The sequence below is a fragment of the Crocodylus porosus genome, unplaced genomic scaffold (genome assembly GCF_001723895.1).
Source record: "Crocodylus porosus isolate Cpor-Errol unplaced genomic scaffold, CroPor_comp1, whole genome shotgun sequence".
Taxonomy (NCBI): domain Eukaryota; kingdom Metazoa; phylum Chordata; order Crocodylia; family Crocodylidae; genus Crocodylus; species Crocodylus porosus.
Genome location: NW_017728950.1, coordinates 48,488,381 through 48,508,347, shown reverse-complemented (window position 1 = coordinate 48,508,347; position 19,967 = coordinate 48,488,381). Strand labels below are relative to the sequence as shown.

Here is a 19,967-nt window from a genome sequence, read left to right as displayed (position 1 = left end):
CTGAGGGAATTGGCTGAGGTCATTGCGGGACCCCTGGCACGGCTTTATGAGCACTCATGGTGCTCTGGTGTGGTGCCAGAGGACTGGAAGAGGGCCAATGTGGTTCCCATCTTCAAAAAGGAGAGGAAGGAGGACCCGGGAAATTACAGGCCAGTTAGTCTTACCTCGATCCTGGGCAATCTTTTTGAGGGGCCAGCAGGGGAGATTATGCTTAGCGGCAACCAACATGGGTTCATTAGCGGCAGGTCCTGTCAGACCAACCTGGTGGCCTTCTATGACCAGATCACCAAATCCTATAGATGCAGGGGTAGCAGTGGACATAGTCTCTCACTCCATTCTCATTAAGAAACTGAGGGGCTGTGGTGTTGACACCCACACAGTCAATTGGGTTGCCAGCTGGCTGGAGGGCCGCTCCCAGAGAGTGGTGGTGGATGGGTCATTTTCAACTTGGACATTGATCCCCTGTAACTTCTCTATTTCATTCTCAAGTTCCCTCACTATGGGGATCACCTGGCTAAGAGGGGCATTGCCAGCACTGAGGGTCTTGGTGGCCTCGAGGAAGGGCTTGAGGACCACCAAGATCTGGGATATGATATCCCACTTAGCTCTGTTAAGGGGACTGCTGATCCCAGTCTCCCCAAGGAAGGCCATATCATGGATGGCCTTCTGTTGCTCCACCAGCCTTTCCAGCATCAGGTATATGGAATTCCGCTGAGTCTCTACATCTTGCATGATTTTGTGCTGCAGGATGCTCAGCTCTGCCTGTTTGTCCCACAGCATCTTGCCCTCCTTGATGCTGCAGTGGCAGTAGCCCGCCACCTTCCTGCATTTGGAAATGAGGTGGGTGGTAGCAATGGTGCCATCACTGTCAGCCCTGTCCCCCTCCAAGGCATCCCTGACTGTAAGGTGCAGCCTGTGTGCCACACAGCGAATGCCAAGAAAGTTGGCATCATGGACCACCTTGACTATTTTGGCCCTGTTGTCAGTGACCATGAACCTGCAGGTGAGCTCACTCTGCCCAGCGAGCCACCCTTGTACCATGCAGTTCATGATCACCATTATCTCTGTTGCCATGTGGGACTCATCCAGCACCTTGGCTTGAAGGAGAGCCCACCTGATTGGTTACACCAATGCCCTGTGAGGGAGAGGTAGGTGTGATCGCCACCCTGGCTGCTCCAGATGTCAGAGGTGAAGTGCCTGGCTACCTGTGGCCCTGCTTTGCACAGCTTCTCCCTCAAGTACTCCCTGTATGCCTCATACTGGGAGGGCACCAACGTAGTGCTAAAGGTGGTGTGTGCAGGCACTTCATAAGATGGGGCCATCTGTTACACAAATTGTCAATTGCTCAAATCCCAAGCGAGACTTTATAAAGGGGGATAAGGCAAGGTGCCGCATTTATTGATTACGTGAGTTAAACATAGAGGTTCAGACACACCATTCATACAAACACACAAATCATCATTCATATCATTACACACAGGCATATATATATATACACAAAACAACCATTTCATCCACACATACACCGATATAGTTACCAGCAATAGTTGCTTAATATCAGCCCAGGGTGGCCAACCCAGGCTTATTGAGTAGATGATGATGATGATTTGAAGATAGCAGATTTAAAGATAACAGCTGGAGCAGGGTGAACAGATGCATCTGTGGTCTGATGAAACAGCAGTAGAGAAAGAAACTCACCCAACTTGGCATTTTCAAAGTGTTCTTTTATAGGAATTGGCATCCTTTGTTTCAGTGCTTTGGGGTTTTTCTATACCCAGCTTCTGTTTTTGCAGTTGTTCTTGTTTTGTCTTCAACTTATCTTATCCTTGGAGTGTTTTTGGTGCCCATCTGGCAGAATTTCTTCTTCTGTTATCTCCTTTGTGCCTTCAAGCTTCAAAAGAATTCTTCTGGCGTTTGTTAGTTAGTGGTTGGTAACTTACATCTGGCGCCTTGTTGCTTACATAAACAGTTGAATCTTCTTCTACCATCTCCATGCCATTCTCTCACCATTCATCCTTTTACATACACTGATACATAAAGGCTATGCAAAGTTCATTCACTTACTTCAAGTAGAAGGATACAAAATGGAGTTTTCAAGTTGTTTACAGGACAAGAATAACATGGTTACATTTCAGTATTATTACACTCTATGTTAACATCAGCTACATTCGTTCAGTTCATGCTACACATGGGCACCATGAGTCACCTGGATCCTGGCTGCTTAACTAAGGAGAAGGGTTACCTATCCAGAGCAAGCATCTCCCCAGTGCTTTGGGTGGTCTTGGTCACCCTTGCAACGCACCCACCTCTCTCTGCAGCTTTCCCCCACTGCTCCAGGGTGGCCTGCCTCTGCTTTTTGGGGATGGAGGCTTTGGAGCAAGTGGGAGACTTCCCTTTGGGCATGCACGCTCTGGTGCCAGACTTAGGAGGAGGAAGGGTAAGGGGGTGCAGGCTCCTGAGATGCAGCAGCTTTGCTGTGCTGGTGATCTGCCTTCGGCAGTGCTGGCAGATAACAAGCCTAGGATCATCTGCCACCTCAAAATGATCCCACACTATATTAGTCCCTTGCTTCTGGGTTGAGGGTGGGGCTCCGGCCTTATCCCCTTCCTCAGCAGGCTGAGGCACAACAGGAGGAGGTGCTGACTCAGCTGAGCCACTTGCCTGAGCCTCCACAACCTCAACCTCAACCTCAACCTCCTTGAAGGTGCTTTCCAGAGAAGGAGACCTGGGTCATGGGGAACTCTAAGGGGTGTGGAGCACAAAGTCAGATTCCCCATTCGTCCTCAGAATTTCTTTTGCCAGGGTGCTCAGGTCCCCTGGTTCCACATCCAGCTCCTCCTCTGGCAGTAGGAGGTTCATGCTGGGAGATGAAATTGGGGTGGAGAAGACTGTTATTCTGCTGCTGGTGCCTATTTCTGGAGTTAGGGAAGGTGGTGCAGGTTCAGAGACACATACTGCTCCCCCCTCCTTGCTTCCACTGGCAGCAGAAGCCTCATGGCTGCCAGGAAAAAGGATGCATCTATGTTTGTGGGGTGAGGGGACTTGCAGCTTTAGCTTTCCCTCTACCCCTCTCCCTCCCCTGCCAGAAGACCTGGCACCTGCCTTTCCAGCATGCTTCATATTAATCTTTCTTGTACTGGAAAATGTGTCTGTGTGACTGACTTCTTCTGTGTTGTGTTTTGTTTCCTGTTCTGTGTTGTTTTGTAGTGTGCCTAAAATATCTATTGTTTTCTTCTTCTATGACTCTCTCTGAGTTGCTTGAATCTGTATCTGACTTCTGTGTTCTGTGTAATGTGATTTAGGTAATGGTATGATTGATTATTAAGGACTATATATAATTTGTTGTCTTATTCTGTGATGTGAATCTGAATGTGTAATTTCTTCTGTCTTGTGTTTGGTTTACTCTTTGGTGTTGTAGTGTACCTAAAAATCTGTTCTCTTCTTCTATGACTGTCTGACTTCCATGTTGTGTTAATCTGGCTGCTGCTTCTGTGTTGTTTTTAGTCTGTATGCAACTAACTATAACTAATAATATTAGTAACTATATATAATCTCTTATTCTTCTGCAGTGAAAGTCTGACTTCTTCTTCTATGATGTATGTGTATAATGTGTGCTTCCCTGTACAGTGATGGATCACACTGCTGGGGAAAAAAACCCAAGAACAAATATAAATTGAAAGAAATGAAGTGGATAGGGATAATTAAAGCAGAGGGATTCTAGTTAGTAAGCTAAGCTATATTCAATCCTTTCTAAGAACAAAAAGTAGCTGGTGATTGACTAGGAAGCCAAGCCAGTCCAGTACCTTTCAGGCGCTGTTGCTCACTCAGGTAGAAACAGCTTACAAAAGGCACAGAATGCCTACAGACAGAGGTTTATATGCTGTTTCTATGTCCCTCCCCAAGACACTGTAATTGGAAGGGGGCTCAGGGAGAGATCAGAATCACTGGCCAGCTAGAGATGTCAGTCCTTCCCCCCCATTCCGCCTCCCTCTTCTCAGTTTCTCTTTCCCTGAAAGACCACCTCCGAATCTTCAAATTTCCCAATCATTTCTGAATCTTTTCAGAATCAATTCAGAGGCTCTGAAGCTTCTCCAAATCAGGCTGAATCTTCTTGGAATTGAATCGCAGACCGAAGCTTGACACAGGCCTAATATTTATCTTTGACAATGAAGGGTCTGGTTTAAAAAAGAAACACTTGTGCCTTTAAGGCTACACGAGCAGCAACAGCAGGAATGCTGCATGAGCACTATTGTGAAATGTCAAGGGGCAGCAGTTCAGGGGACAGTGGTTTTGTGCTTTGCCTGTCAGCCATGCACCTGACTCTCACCACTCATGTGGCCATTCCATTAAAAACAAATAGCTGAGCTTGATGCAGCTATAGGAAACATCTTGCTTTTTCACCCATGCAGGCATACAAGAGGGCATCACTTTAGGCTTGAACTGTGTGTAGTCATACAAGGAAACAATTGAGAGAGGGAAAGAAAATGGTCTTGACAGCTGTCCTGTGAATTTTTTTCTTTCAAATGATCTCTTCTGGAGCTGTTTTGGAGTTTGGGGTGTGGTTCTTGTCATGTTTAACACCACTGGTTTCCCTGGAGTAGTCAAAGCACTGATATCTGACCTAAATTATTAAAACCAAGTTCTCTCAGCCATCGAATTGTATATGATTACATGTTCAGTTCCCATGGACTTCACAGGGTCTCTGTAACTGAGGGAAGAACCAGGTCCTCAACATGTAAGAAACTTTCAAAAAAATTAATAAAGATCTGTAAAATATAGAAGTAACAAGTTTGCTCCCAGAAAGCACAAGACAAGTGCAAAAGATCTATCTACCATTAAGTGATTCAGTGCTCTGCTGCCTTTAGAGACTTCAGATCAACTAACTGTGTGTGTAGAGAAGCAGCACCTGAATTGCCATATGGGTGTACATGGCAATAAAACTAAGGGGAGTGCCATTAAAAGAGGCGTGAGCCTTTCAGATGTGTCCTACAGCACCTCATGGACAGAATTAATCAATTATTTCGCGAAGTGTAAGTTACCTATAGCCATTGTCATAACATATGTCACTATGATTTAGTTTCTTATTATATAAGTATACAGTAGGAAGAATAAAGACCCATCAAATAAATTGCACACATTCTCTTTGCGTAGAAGTGTTCTGGTGTACTGGTCATAAAGAAACTCAGGAGTTTCTATAATGTTTGTTTATTTAATATCATGATGTAATCCAGATATACCATCTCTCTCACCCTCCCTCTTCCCCCGCCTTTGCCTTCACCTTCTCTCATGCACTGACAGACAACCAAATTCAACTTGCTATGAAATGGTACAGCTGTAGTGAAGACTGTCTTTTTATATCAGGAATGACTTTGGCCTACCATGCCTCCTTCCTCTGCTCCTTTTGTTTTTCCTATTAAGTACATTTCACTGATATTCATCAGGTCATGATATGCATCAGGTAGTTAATAGGGCAGGATCTCTGCTACCACTAGTATCAATCACTGTTGAGCATGCCTCTTGTGAAGTAGCTATTTCCTGATGCTTGGTTCAATCCAGTTGAGCTGAGTATAGGTCTGCTAAAAATGCTGTACCTTCTCTTCAATCAGTGGGTGCTCCCTCAGCATCATTGGTGACTTTGTGGTGCATATATTACAAGCCCCCTGCCATCTCTTAAGGTATTAGTGGATCCCCATGTTGGAACACTGTGTTAGTACTACTAGTTAAAATAATTAATAAATGCCAGATTACTGTGCTTACATTTACAGACAACTGTCAACTATAAATGAAGTAATTCTCCCCTCACATTAAATCCTGCTTAGTAAATGTTTAAAAGACAGAGGTCATCAATCATAGTGCTCATCTCAAAGTAGATGTTGAGGGTTTGAATTTGGATCTGGGTCTGTGATAAAAGTTCAAAGTCTTTACTGAACAAATACTTACTGAAATTGTTCACAGCCCCAAACCACAGCCAAATGCTTCCTTTTTTGCCTGTGAATAGCAGCATTTAACACTAGAGTATTTTGCCAGGTTTCATATTTCATCACAAAAGTTTTACACAGCTCTATTGATAATAACAAAATGATTTCTGTGCTGAGCTGTCTCTTCATCCCAAAAGAATCTGTCTAGGCTGACATCTAGCACAGACTCCTGTGAATCTTGAGCAGTTGACTAGTGATGATGCCTGTTGGCTTTTTTTCACCTTAGGAAAGTCCAACGCCAAAGTTGCCCCCATTTTTATCTATCCCTTAAATTTATTCTAAAACCAGTAAAAGTGCAGTATCCTCTGGAAACAGCCCAAAGTGCTATGAGCTAGGTTTGCAATGAAGGCTCCACCTGGCCTCCATATGACATAGACATTTTTCAGACACCTTAACCTGCTCATGTAGGTTACTGAATTTCCCCTAGCAAAACTTAATTGCCCAAATGGGATTTGTGTGTCCACATTATCCCATCATTTGCATACACGGGTGTGGAGGTGAGGAACTGCCCCTATAAGTTGTCCTTGCACAAATGAAGATATGACATACTGAAAATTTGGTCTGTAAGCTTCAAACTGTGTTACTGCAGTGTTAAAAAGTCATAAGTGCTATATTTTTATTAATTAGTTCACAGGGAGCTGAAGACCATCCATATCATTTTGGAGCCAAACAAAGCTACTCCTGCAGCATTTTAAGGAGGTTGCTGTGCACTGATGAAGTTGGGTTCCAGTTTCTCATATGTAAACGTAATTTATGTAGTAATTGTATCTGTTGTCTGTTGTACTTGGATTCATTATGGTAAGAAAAGTCTTTCTCCAAGGGCATCCTGGGTAAAGGCTTCAATATGAACTCCATTACTGCTTTCTTTCATTCTAGCTCAGCAGAAATATTCTTAAACACAATCCCTGATTTCTCAGATGAAGACTTCCTTCCAACGAACAAGAAAAATCCCCAATCTTACTACTCTATATAAAGTGCTTTTTCACTTGAATCATCCTTAGTGCCTAGGTAAGGAAGCAACAGAACACTGATGAAGGATGTATTGTATAACCCCATCTACCACAGGCAGCCATTTGGTATGCACGAGTTTAGAAAGTTCACCAAAACGGCTGTTTTGCACTAAGATGCAGAGCATATCCAGTATAATGAAAGGTGAGGTGAATTATGATATTGACTTACAGTAGTTCTCCCTGCACTGATTCCCTGTTCTTTTTTTTTTTTTTCTGTCTTTTTTAGAGTTCCAGAACAGCTCGGTCTGAGGAAGACCGAGACATGCTGTGGGATGCCTGGGGTTCATGGAGTGAATGCTCACGCACTTGTGGAGGAGGAGCTTCCTACTCACTTAGACGCTGCCTGAGCAGCAAGTAAGTTGATAAATGCTTGAATCCTCCCCTAGTGGTCCACAATGTGCCAGCATATATCACAGCAAGAACTACAGTTGGTATGTTGGTCTGTGCTGAAATATCAGCCTCAGATAAGAGAGACATTTTATTATTATTATTTTTTAGGCAACCAGCCAGGAGGCTTGCTAGTTCAAAACACCTTTCAAGATGTACTTATAGAGAACCCATAGGGTGCGTCCACACATGCAGGCATGTATGCTTATAGCAGCTCAAATAGAAGCAGTGCAAATTTGAGCTGGGGCTTTTTGCCTCAGCGCATGTGCCCAGACACACACTTTGGTGTGGGGCAAACTGTGCCACTTGGGGCAAAATAACCCTGCCTGGCTCCTCCCGGATCTGCAACTGGGGGGAGCTCAAGCCTGGGTCAGCACCTGTGCTGTCCCCAGCAGTATTAAAAGCTGCCCTTTCTTGGCCACATCAGTACAAAAAGCTGCTCTGGCAAGTAGCTCGGGACTACTTGCTTTCAGGAGCTTCTGGGGCCCAGCCAATATGTACCTGGGGAGACTACCCCTGCCACGAGCAGGAATTCTGGTGTTCCCAATGTGAAAACTGAAAAATCCCTGATAAAAAAAATCCTGAAGTCACTCTGTAAAATACCCCAAAATCCATATTCCTCCACAGTTAAAACAAAAAACTACTATATAGAGAGAGAGCGTGAGAGACAGAGACAGTGATCAGTTGGGCAATGTTTTATTGATATATCTACAGTGTTAAAGCAATTTGGAAGCCTACCGGTGTCTCTATCATCATAATAAAATGAATTCTGAATACCTATATGTCTTGCTGCCCCCCACAGGGGCCACAGCCTCCCCACAGAGGCTACAGTCCCCAACAGGGGTTATAGCACCCCCCCCAACAGGGGCCACATCCCCCAACAGGGGTTACAGCCAACCAACAGGGGTTATAGCACCCCAACAGGTTTTACAGCCCCCCACAGGAGTCAAATGGCCCCTGCAGGTGCTACAGCCCCCACCCCCTCAGGTCCCACGTTCCCCACCCCAGCCCCCCCAGATGGCTGCCTTGCCTGGCGCATCCCCACCCGCTCTTGTAGCCCCCCTGATGGATACCCCACCCAGGCCTCCACTGCTCCCCAGACCCGGCCCCACCTGGCCCCATGACCTACTTGTTCCCCCAGCCCCCTGATGGCTGCCCACCCTACCCCAGCCTCTGGCACTTAAAAAAAAAAAAAAAAAAAAAAAGCCACTCACCACAGGAGCAGGGGCTGTGGGGGCTTCTGGCAGAGCCTCCCCCAGGCAGCATCAAGCAGCAGGGGCAGCAGGACCTAGGCTGTGGCTGCTGGGGTTGTCACCATGCTCCGCACTGCGTGGGGGGTTCCAGTGACCCCAACAGCACCTGGAACTGCCGGTGAGTGCTGGGTTTGTTTGTTTGTTTTTAAATTGTGGTGATGCTGGGGTGGAAGGGCAGCAATCGGGGGGTGCTGGCAGGGAATAGGCCTGGGCAAGGCAGGGATCAGGAGGGCTTGTGGGGGCTGGGGCTGGGTGGGGTAGCCTTCAGGGAGGTTCAGGGGGGCAGGCAGAGGGTGGGGCTGGGCAGAACAGGAATCGGGGGGCTGGGGGAGTGGGCAATGCCACCAGGGATCCCCCCTATGGTCCCCCCTCCTTCACCCCCTCGGCCCCCTACTTACTGGCACTGGAGTCCAGGTCCAGTTACCTGTGGCTGGCATGCTGCCTGCCCTGTATGGGCAGGCAGCATGCTTCAGCACCAGGGTGAGGGGCAGCCGTAGAGATGCTCTGGCTGCTACCAGAGCATCTCTGTGGAGGACCCAGCCTCCAGTTGCCTTAGGGCCCAGTCCAAGACCGTGCCCTGCCCTGCTTTTTTTCACTCCATTTTTTTTTTTTTTGATCCCTGGATATCCAGGGGTCTAATTTTGCCCACACATTGCAAATTTGCAGCATGGAAAATCTTTTCCTATTCCCGCATATGCCTCTTGCAGCATCTCAAAGGGGTTTGAGATGCTGCAAGAGGCATGTGTGGGCTCATCTGGACGCCCCCATAGAGGGCAGAAAGTTTGCTGTGCGATTTTACCTAAGCGTATTGTACATTGCCATCGACTGAAAAGTAAAATCCCCATGCACTCTCTCTACTTGAGTGGTAATCTCTTTCACCCCCATATACTGGACTGCAGCTAATTCACCAGGTTTAGCACCCTCAAGCTTCAGTTTCAAAACACCATAATGTCATCACAGATTTCCAAAATAATATACTGAGTTACAAAGCAATAATGATAGCTCTGCTAAGGGTATCCTTCCAATTACAGAGCCTACTAAAAGGCAGTTTCTGAAATAAGATTCCCTTCCAGAAAAAGGTTGGATAAATTGCTCAGATGTGAGAATCAATAGATGTGACAAGCAGCATGTTCCATGCACAGGACAGATGACTGAGAGTCAAGTGACCATGCTTTTATCCTTACAACTAAGTTATGGGACCTTGGGCAAGTCATTTAAACCAGTAGGGGACAAGTATTTTGGCAGGCATGCCACAAATTAAGTCCCATGCCCTCCCCAAGTGCCACTGTGATCCCCTTCCCTTGCCTGCTGTGCTGCTCTGTTTTTTACTCCCTGCCCTATACTCTGTGCCCAGTCTGTTTTTCTCTGCTTTCTGCTCCTTGTCCTGTGTTTCTTGCCCAATCCATTGCTGTTTTCTGTTCACTACTCCATTTGCCATTGTGCTGCCTGCCCCCTCCCAGATTTCCCCCATGCCACAGATGGAAGTAACCCATGCCACTTGTGACATGCGTGCCACAGGTTTGGCCACCCCTGATTTAAAATTTCTGTTAAGCCTTAGCTTACCACTGAGAGAAATGCAAATAAAAATCCTATGTGCAATGACTAGGCATTCTCATACTGTATTATTTATATTTACTCAAATTATCACAGCCCTCTTAAATAGAGTATATGTGTTTAATATCAATAGATACCTGGCACAGGCAGAAAAACTCAAGACCCAATGTTTTATGGCTTAAAGCCATCTCCAGTACTTTTGTGTATTGTAACACAAGGATGTAATATAATTTTCCATCCTACATACATTTTCTCTTATGCTGTCTTTTATGTATGGATAAAACTCAAATATTTAATAAAGCAAGTCAGGAAAAGTACTCTAAAATTGCTTCCTAGGTCTGACATTGTAATGTATGATGCTGCTTAGCAATGACATGAGATAACATAAGCCTTTGCATCACAGGACCTAAATAGAATACTGAATACGAGCATGACTTCAAAATGCTTGAGTCTCCTGATGTCTGCAATTGGCAGGCTGATGTGTTGAGTGCTTATTTGGAATAAGAGCAGACATTCATGAGACAGCCATGTAATCAGTGGGAAAACTGTATGTTTACATTGTGTCCTTGGATAACCTTAACAGTGGATTGCTCTGTGTCTGGAATGGGATCAACATTCTTATCCCTCTGCAAAGCAAATGGCCTTTCCACAACAGGCCCACTCAAAAGTTGCAAGGATAGGAACCTCCCTCCTGTTCCCGAATACAATACAGAGCCAAGGAGTGGAGCACCATGCAGTCATGCAAGCAGTTGCCACTGCTACTTCCAACCTTATCTGTGACTTGGCTATATATCCGTTACGTAGTAGCCAATGACTGGCAAGGTTCTTCTGTGCAGGAGGGTAGACCTGCTGGCCATGTGTCCATCGCCCCATTCTAACTCCAAGTTCTGTCAGTGTTGTTAGAGACAGAAGTACTGGATCAGTATTACACAGTACACAAGAATATGCATCTTTTTTCCATGCATCACAGAAACCTAGGGAGTCTGCTAGTTTCCTATTCCTTGTCTCTATCACAGGGAAGAAAGCAAGGGCAGAGGTAGAGGGAACTCAGAAATTAGTTCAGATTGTCTTTAGTACAGTAGACTTTCACTGTCCTATCAATATAGGACTAGTTCTTTCTTCCTTAAACTCCATTACAGCATTGGTCCAATCAGAGATTATGACCAAGAGCTTCTTGTGAAGAATGCAGGGATTTATTAAGTGCACAAATTGTGCTAGCCAGTAACAGTGAATCATAAATAGTATAATTTGACCCTGAATTAGCACGGTATCAAACGTGTAACTGTTTTTTTCTTTTTTTTGGGTCTGTGCATAATTACAAATGAAAAAGAGAGTTATATGATTAAGATTTGTACTGTGCAAGCAGTTTAAACTTTGAAAATTGTTTGGGAAGCAGAGGGAGTTTGGGGAAGGAAAAAGCCACCCAGACTTTGGAGGTTTGGAAATCGGCCTAAATGTATGACAGTTTTAAATCTGGCAAGGACAGGAAGAAATGTCAGAGAGTTTGTGTGTGAGACAGTTGACTTCTTTGTGGAATTTATCACATTTATAGAAATGCATGTGCTCTATATAATTGTGCAATAAACAATATAAAATAAGGATACAAGATATATGTGGAAACTTAAAAATTGGCAGGAGAGATGAATATCATGGACCAAACTGAACCTAAATAGTTCTCTTCCTGCAAGGCAAGTTTTTGGTGTATTTATGCATCATAATGCTGGTATGATGGCTTAGAGAACATTATGAGAAAAGACAGCCTGAACTCATCCTGTCTGCTTTGAAACAATGCAAAGAATACTTGCTCCATTCCTAAACATCTTTGTGATGTGTGGTCAAATACAATTAAATCAGCTTCTTTCAATCGTTATCTGCCACATTCTGATTTATATTGTGGTGTGTATTTTAGGTATGGTAATGTTTTGCTGTTTGGCCTTTGGGGTGAAAGAATGAAAAGCATTAATATAAAATTCTGTCCCCATAGAAGATACTCCTTCTTAACATGCTGATGCCTTTATATGCATCAAACTCTAATTAATGGTAATGTTTGTATAAGACATAACAACATAGATATTGGTAGATAGGACAGATTTCTCTTCTCTGAGTCATTATCTAAGGCAACTGAGAAATTCTAATGATAATTATTGCTACCTTACATCCCCTCTTTTATCCATATAAAAACCCATCACTTTCTGTATTTTACTGTGCACTGGGGCAGTGAGTTTCGCAGTCTGATTCCACAGATCTTCCATAGTAAAGGTTTACTTTGTTTCGTCAACTTGGAAATGTTTGGCTCTTAAGTTTTGTTTCTTGTCCCCATTTCCCATTGTTGTGTCCTGATCTGATGACAACTTGTCTCAGGTATCCAGGTTGTAGCTGTAAATTACCAGAGACATAGGAGTCTGAGTATTCTTCAGATACTTGAAATCCATGTTTGTCCAACTTTATTGCCTTGTATTGGAAGTATTTTCCAATTGCAGAAAAATATTATTAGTTCTATTAATTTAAATTTACTCCACCCTAATCCTAAAAATATAGTCAGATCTGGAATTGTACTTTGCATGTTAACAACTGTTGCTATAGTATTTTAATTGCTATGCTGCTTCTGGGTTTGGGAGGGAGGTAATTATGATTTTTTTCCCTATAACCTTCCAGGTAAGTTGTAAATGTATGATAAAGTAGGGGTGGAGGGGGCAGAAAACCAGGAACTTACAGGGCTATGGGAATGGTCTTAGCAGATAATGGACTAATTGAAAATCCAGAGTATTTACTTAGCAATCCTATCTATTATTGTTGCTGCTGTTTCTGGCAGAAGAATGAAGCATGGGATAGCCTGTGTGAATGCAGAGCAGAATGCTTGGTTGAATGTGAAATCCCACAGATACTGACTCACTGAATCAAGTTTAAGGGTCAAAATGCATCATCATCACTCTTTCCTCTAGGAAATCCTGTATAAACTGCTGAACAGGGAGATGGCTTCCTTGCCATTAGATAGGCGATATATATCTATATCTATATATCGATATCTATATAGATAGATATCTAGATATATAGCTCTATATAGAAAGATATCTATAGATAGATATCTAGATATAGATCTCTATATCTCTATATAGATAGATAGATATGGTAGGAGCAAAAAAGTTAACATTAACATCCTTCCGTCAAATTCTCCTCAGCAGTAAAAGCAATGGGGATGAGACCGGAGGGAATCCACAGAAGTGAGTCGCATCCTAACATTGTTTAGAGTCTTTATGCTGGTCTGATTACTTATTTGAATTCATTATTCTTTTCCCCCTTATCTAAATCCCTCCCTTCCTTCCTAAGATGCATGACTTCTTTATGGCAGTATAATGAAACTATGAACCCTGCTTTTTGGCTAATGAAATGGTCCCTAAATGTGTTTGGCAGTAGTCAGAAGTTCCACTTACTTTTGCAAATAGTGCTCCCTATCTGTTCAACTAAACTGGCAGAGGCACATCTCCAAGGAGGCTTGACAATAAAGCTTCAGAGGTTTGGAGTTTTAGGGAGGCACGCCTCCCTTTTATTTATGCATATAGTTGGATGAAGCCAATGGTTCTATATTATTAGAATGATTCCCAGTTGTACTCCAATTTGATTCACTCAGGATGCATTTACACTTTGCTACAGTGCCATGCTTTAGTACTTCCTTTTGAAAGAACTAAAGCATGACCCAGTACGGCAGTTACTGTGCTGCGTGTACTGTGCATGGTTGGGTTTTGGTGCTATATCGCCATAGCGATGTGCTATACTGGGGGAGCAATGCCACTCAGGTGATGTGGCTGCCAATCATGTGTAAACCCATGTGATCGTTACATCCCTGACGTGTAGACATGTAGTTGAGCAGGTGCGAAAAGACACTTGTCCTTTAGGATAAATGGCTTTACTTTATGCTGTCTGTATACTGTGTAATATTTTACCACGGCAATGTGTACTTATAAAATACCAGGGATTTATTCTATAGGGACTGGAGAAGAGAAAACTGAGGGGTAATTTAATAGCAGCCTTCAAATACCTGAAAGGTGGTTACAAAGAGGATGGAAATAGACTGTTCTCAGTGGTAGCAGATAACAAAACAAGGAGCAACCATCTCAAGTTGCAGCAAGGAAAGTTTTGGTTAGATATTAGGAAAACCTTTCTCACTAGGAGGGTAGAAAACACTGGAACCCAGAGGTTGTGGAATTTCCATCTTTAGGGGTTTTTAAGACCCAGGTAGACAAAGCTTTCGTTGAGATGATATGGTTAGTAATGGTCCTGCTTTGAGCAGAGGGGTTAGACTAGATGATCTCCTGAGTTCCCTTCCAACTGTAACTTCCTATGATTTTATTACAAATACACAGCTTCTTGATGCTGTGGATTATCCATTCAGACATTAAAACAGTGGAATACAATTCTGAGGTGCACAGGTTATTTTTAATTGTACTATCAAGATAAGAATCCAGTATAAAAGTGGTCATCAACCTTTTGTAGGTTGCAGACCCCTACTATATAACGTACTGGTTAATAGAGGTGTGCGAAGTGGGCCCTATTCAATTTGGATTCGGATCCAGATGCAGCCCGAATCAGAGACAGTGATTCAATTCATTGATTCAAATCGCTGTCCCTGATTCAATATGGCCAAATCTGAATCTGAAGATTCAATGCTGATTCAGAGAATCAGCGATTTGGACAAAGACACAGCTTTAAAAGTTTTTTCTACGTAACTTGAGGTAGCAGGCATGGCTCATGATCACTGTGAAAATACATTTTAAAGCTGTTTCTATGTCCAAATCTTTCTGAATCTGTCTGAATTGATTTGAAGGGTTCTGATTCAATTTGGAGAGATTAAAGGGTCATCTGATTAAGTTCAGATTTGGAGATTTGGCCACTGAATCGGGCAGAATCTCCGCCAAATCGAATCAGAGACTGAAGCTTCACACAGCCCTACTGATTAACATTACAGAGATGATATACAAAGTACCTGTAAATTCTAGATGTGTTGCCCTTGGTCATAAATTTTTGCTACTGATGCTGTAAGTCCTTGCTTGATACCAGCATACCATCTCATTATTGCTATCTCACTATTACTTGGCTACTATGGATTCCCAGTTTAGGTCAATCTGATGTTTGTAGCTTTGATTTGTGGGTAAAATCACAGACTTAGCAGTGTTGGTAGTTTAAATTGCAAGAGCATCTGCAAAAGCCTAAATGCAGCTAATTTTGAGCTAAGCATGTACTTCCCAAATATCTGTGAATATAAAAAATGTCTCTTGCAAAGTTGGTCATCGTACTGATGATTTCATCTCAGACTTTCTTGGGCTAAATCGTGTTACATTATAAATCTGTTCCTAGTGAAAGGGTTGACTTATGACCTGAAACATACCTTTCAAAACAGTTTATATTTTTAATATTTATATTTATAACCCCATATATTTATGATATCCATATAACTGTTTAAACTTGCTTTAATTTCTGCTAAACCCTTTGGACTGAATGATATCTTGTGGCAGTAAGTTCCATGGGCTAATTATGCTTTATATGGAAATGGTGTCATATTGTCAGTTTTGAAATGAAAATCATTTTTATCAAAGGTTCCACTCCCAATTGCCATCTGTAGATTTCTTTTATTATTTCCGAAGAACCATTCTTATTTTCATCTTTTTAACATGCTCAGGATTTCCTCAAGAATATAGGGCTGGACTGTAGAACCTTCACACATCAGTGAACCTCTCAATGGAACCCCTTCCCTGAGAATGATCTTTGGTATCCCTCAGTGGCTATCTCCAAGATTCATTGTCTGCATTTTCACTTTCAATTGACATTTTTGTGATGCTTTTGTTTTTTTACTCCTTTAGTCATTGGCCCTTCTGGAATTTGTTATCAAATTTTTGTTGGCTTGTTATATCCCATTTTGTTTTGAGTTACAGTATGATGCTGTATGCCAGATATTTTATTAAAAGCCATGGCCCTTTTTAAAAAAAGACTCTCAAAAGTAAAACAATAAGTAAAATAAATAACTATGATACCTACTCCTTTGGCTTTCTTTGTTAGAGTTACATTAGCATCTATTGTATAATGTTACTGGTGCAAAATGCTTTAACTCTGACACTATTCAACAAAGACAAATATGTTGTTGTATAAATGTCATGAGCACAATAGGGGCTATTATTTACCCAAATCTCTTTTTAAGCCATTTTCAGAGTCTGTCTTGTGCTATCCTTGGATAAGGAAGTCAACGCTTTACATAGCAGAAACATTTTACCAAAGCATTGTTGTCGTGAGGCGTCAGGCCAATGCTCAGGATCTCAATATTGCATTGTTAGACAGGAGGGCGTGGTGTACAATTGAACATATACATACCCACAAATCAATTAGGTGCATACACACACCTACTACCAGCTCAGGCACATACACATTCAAACCAGCGTAGGCACATGCATACCTATTACCAATTCAAGCACATACACTATACACCCCAGAAGTTAGACACAGATCACTAATTCGTATATCATGGACACAATGCCATACACACACACACACACACACACACGCACACACACTAACACTAGCAACTCAGGTACACACACGTTCAAAATAACTAGTCTAGTTTCATGTATACTTATCACCGGTTTAAGCCCATACATGTTACACGCACCAAATTTAGACAGAATCAGTTACCAGTTATCAACACCTGCACATCCAATACACATACGTGGATTACTAATTTATATACCCCCCCCACACACACACACAATGATATCTATATGTGTGTGTGTATTCACTAATTTACACATATACCACCCACCTACATATACACACAGGTGAGTTCCTAAGTTGGGTGCTGTGATGTGTGTGTGCTTGGTGTACTTGGGATACCTGGGGAAAGGTTAAGGTAAGAAAGTAGAAGTGTAGGGAGTTAAAGTTACCAGGACTGGGATTAGAACCAGTAGACTACAGGGGCCTGGGCTGAAGAACTGAGGCTCGGGGGTAACTTCAGCTTAATTGATTTTAATTGATTAAAATACAATACCTAAAGCCTGAAGAACAGGGAGGCAATGCAGGCACAGAGGCTGGGACTGGAGCCAGAGCTACAGGGGAGCTGAAAAGGTAGGTAGGGAGAGGGGAAAATGGGACTAAAGGAAAGTATGGATGTTAAAGAGGGGCTCTGGATTGTAGGGAGCCAGACGATGGCTCTGGGGCAGCTAGAGAAGTTGGAGGGAGTGGCAGTAGGTGCTGGGAGCTGGAGAAAACAGCAGGACAGCCACGAGGAGCTGGGAAGCTGCTGGGGGGGGTGTGGGGGGGGAGGCGGTGATGACTACAGAATGTGCCGGGTAAGCCTGAAAACAGCAGAAAATCACAGGAAAAGCAGCAGGTGGGACTGAAAGGTGGCAGGGCAGTGAGAAAGCAGAAAAAGGCAGCAGAAAATCACAAGGAAAAGGCAGTAGATGGCATGGGAGGCTGAAAGGCAGCAGGGACAGCATGAAAGCAAGGAGAGGCTGAGAAGTGGCAGAAGAGGGGAGATGGGATTGGGAAACTAACGGGTGGGGGCTGGAGCTGAGAGAGTGAGAAAGAATGAGGCTGGAACTTAAGATAGGGAAGGGACTGGGATTCAGTAAAACATGACTGAGCTCGGGGTTGCAAATGACAGTGGTTTTATTGAACAGGGGAGATGGTGACACAATGTCTTATTGGTTTCCTTGCATGCGTACACACTGGCAGTAGGGGTTAGAGAGGCTTGGTGCAGGGGCTGAAGTCCACTGAAATCCAAGAGGAGAGAGAAAGAGAAAGAGAGTCCAAATTGTAGGAGGAGGTATGCTGGAAAGGGGTCCTTGTCCAGTAGGTGTTGTCCAGACGGGGGTCGCAGGCAGGGCCTCTGGGTGGATAGGTGGTGTGGCATGGTGCTGGTCCAGATGGAGAGAGCGTCTGACTGGGTCTGTCTTCACTGCCCCTTTTTATAGGGGCAGACCTTGTGTGACCCTAGTGACCGGAAGCATGCCCAGGCAAGGGTCAGCCCCTGGCGTACTGAGCACGTGTGCTCCATGCAGGGTTGTACAGTTTCGGGTGTCTGTAATGGTGAGAGTTGCTGGTTCTGCAGCGTCTTTTGTCTTTCAAATGCTGGCCTTGTCTCTGTTCCTGGGTGAGGTCGGTGGTTCCTGAATGAATCAATGCGAGGTGATGGCCCAGTCATTACACACCATTCAGTAGAGGCCTGCTATCATTATATTTCAATCATTCCCAATCACACTCATTCATCCAGGAACCAATTTACATGGGAGGGATACGTGACTCATACAGTTGGAACACAGGGGATGCCCAGGCAGAGGACACAAGATGGAGACTTGACATATAAAATGTAAATTTGACATGACTTTGGTTCACTTACAAAAACAGGCCTAAACCATACAATATCCATATGAAACAATAAAAATCAATACAAACCTAATAATAATACAAAATATAAAACAGTGGATATCCAAAACCAAAAACCTGCTACCAAAATAAAAATGTTTAAAGCTTATCCTACAGCTTAGCTTACTTATCTATAGGGAATAGAGAGGGAGAGAAAAAGTCAGAAATGGTTGGGGAAGGGGAGTGAATGCAATAAAAAAAAAAAAGAAGGAAAAACTGGGGGTTTTGCTACAGCATCACTGTCATGAGTCAATGTACCTTTAGTACAGATACAGCTTTCTAACAGAATATGTCATATTCATCATATTTCTGAATAGAATTATGAGAATGCTTGAGAAATCAGTGCTGCCAAAGTTATTTGGGAAAGTGATTCCAATTAGCTGCACTCACTTAAGGTAGCATCTGGGATTATTTGTGCCTAGCTGTTCATCAGGTCATACTATTTTCCTGTGGTTAGAGATGTGGAAGTTTGGAAAAAAGCTCTGAAGATCGGTAGAATTCATGCAGTTAATTTAAGTCTCCTGGCATAATTGTTTTTTTCTTGTTTTGTTCTAGTTACTGATTAACTAAACAAGGTGCCACAGCTTAAGTATGCTACTTTTGCCACTTTCATGTAATGATGGAAATAACGCTCTGTTTCCTCAGACTTTACAGGTTCCAACTTAAAACAAAGTATCAGAAGCACCAAGTTTAAATCCTAGATTTAACTCAAAACTACATGAAGCCACAAATGTCACAGAGTTTGGATCAGCAGTTCCCATACTGGGGTGTGTGGAGGATTTACTGGTTATCCTTAGAGATACAGCAAGTCACATGGTGCTAGCACTCCAAATTTCCATCTTTTGCACCACATTAAAGTCTGCTAAAAGTACATCAAATATCTTCCTAATGTTGTTTTCTATGTAAACACCTAGGCCAAGGGTTAGTGAGGAACTAGTTAGGGAATTTCTGGAAGGACTGGATGTATTCAAGTCAGCTGGTCCAGACAATCTCCACCCCAAAGTGCTGAGGGAATTGGCTGAGGTCATTGCAGGACCGCTGGCACGGCTTTATGAGCACTCATGGTGCACTCTTGGTGGTAGCAACGTGGTTCCTATCTTCAAAAAAGGGGAAGAAGGAGGACCCAGGAAACTATAGCCCAGTTACTCTTACCTCGATCCTGGGGCATATCCACGATGGGCCAGCAGGGGAGATTATGCTTAGGGGCAACCAACACGGGTTCATTAGTGGCAGGTCCTGTCATATCAACCTGGTGGCCTTCTATGACCAGATCACCAAATCCTTAGATGCAGGGGCAGCAGTGGACATAGTCTTCCTGGACTTTTGGAAGGCCTTCGACACTGTCTCTCACCCCATTCTCATTAAGAAACTGGGGG

At 43.3% G+C, this 19,967-nt stretch overlaps 1 protein-coding gene across 9 annotated transcripts in view; it reads left to right on the top strand.

Annotated features, from left to right (window-relative positions):
- ADAMTSL1 (ADAMTS like 1) overlaps nt 1–19,967 on the top strand; it is a 639,880-nt gene that overhangs the window by 346,401 nt on the left and 273,512 nt on the right. For all 9 annotated transcript variants that reach the window (XR_002104654.1, XM_019554877.1, XM_019554882.1 and 6 more), the window contains one exon: nt 7,215–7,342. Coding sequence is in view for 8 of the 9 variants with exons in the window: in XM_019554882.1 (XP_019410427.1) it covers nt 7,215–7,342 (128 nt within the window). In the remaining variant the exon portion in view is untranslated. The remainder of the gene's footprint in view (nt 1–7,214; nt 7,343–19,967) is intronic.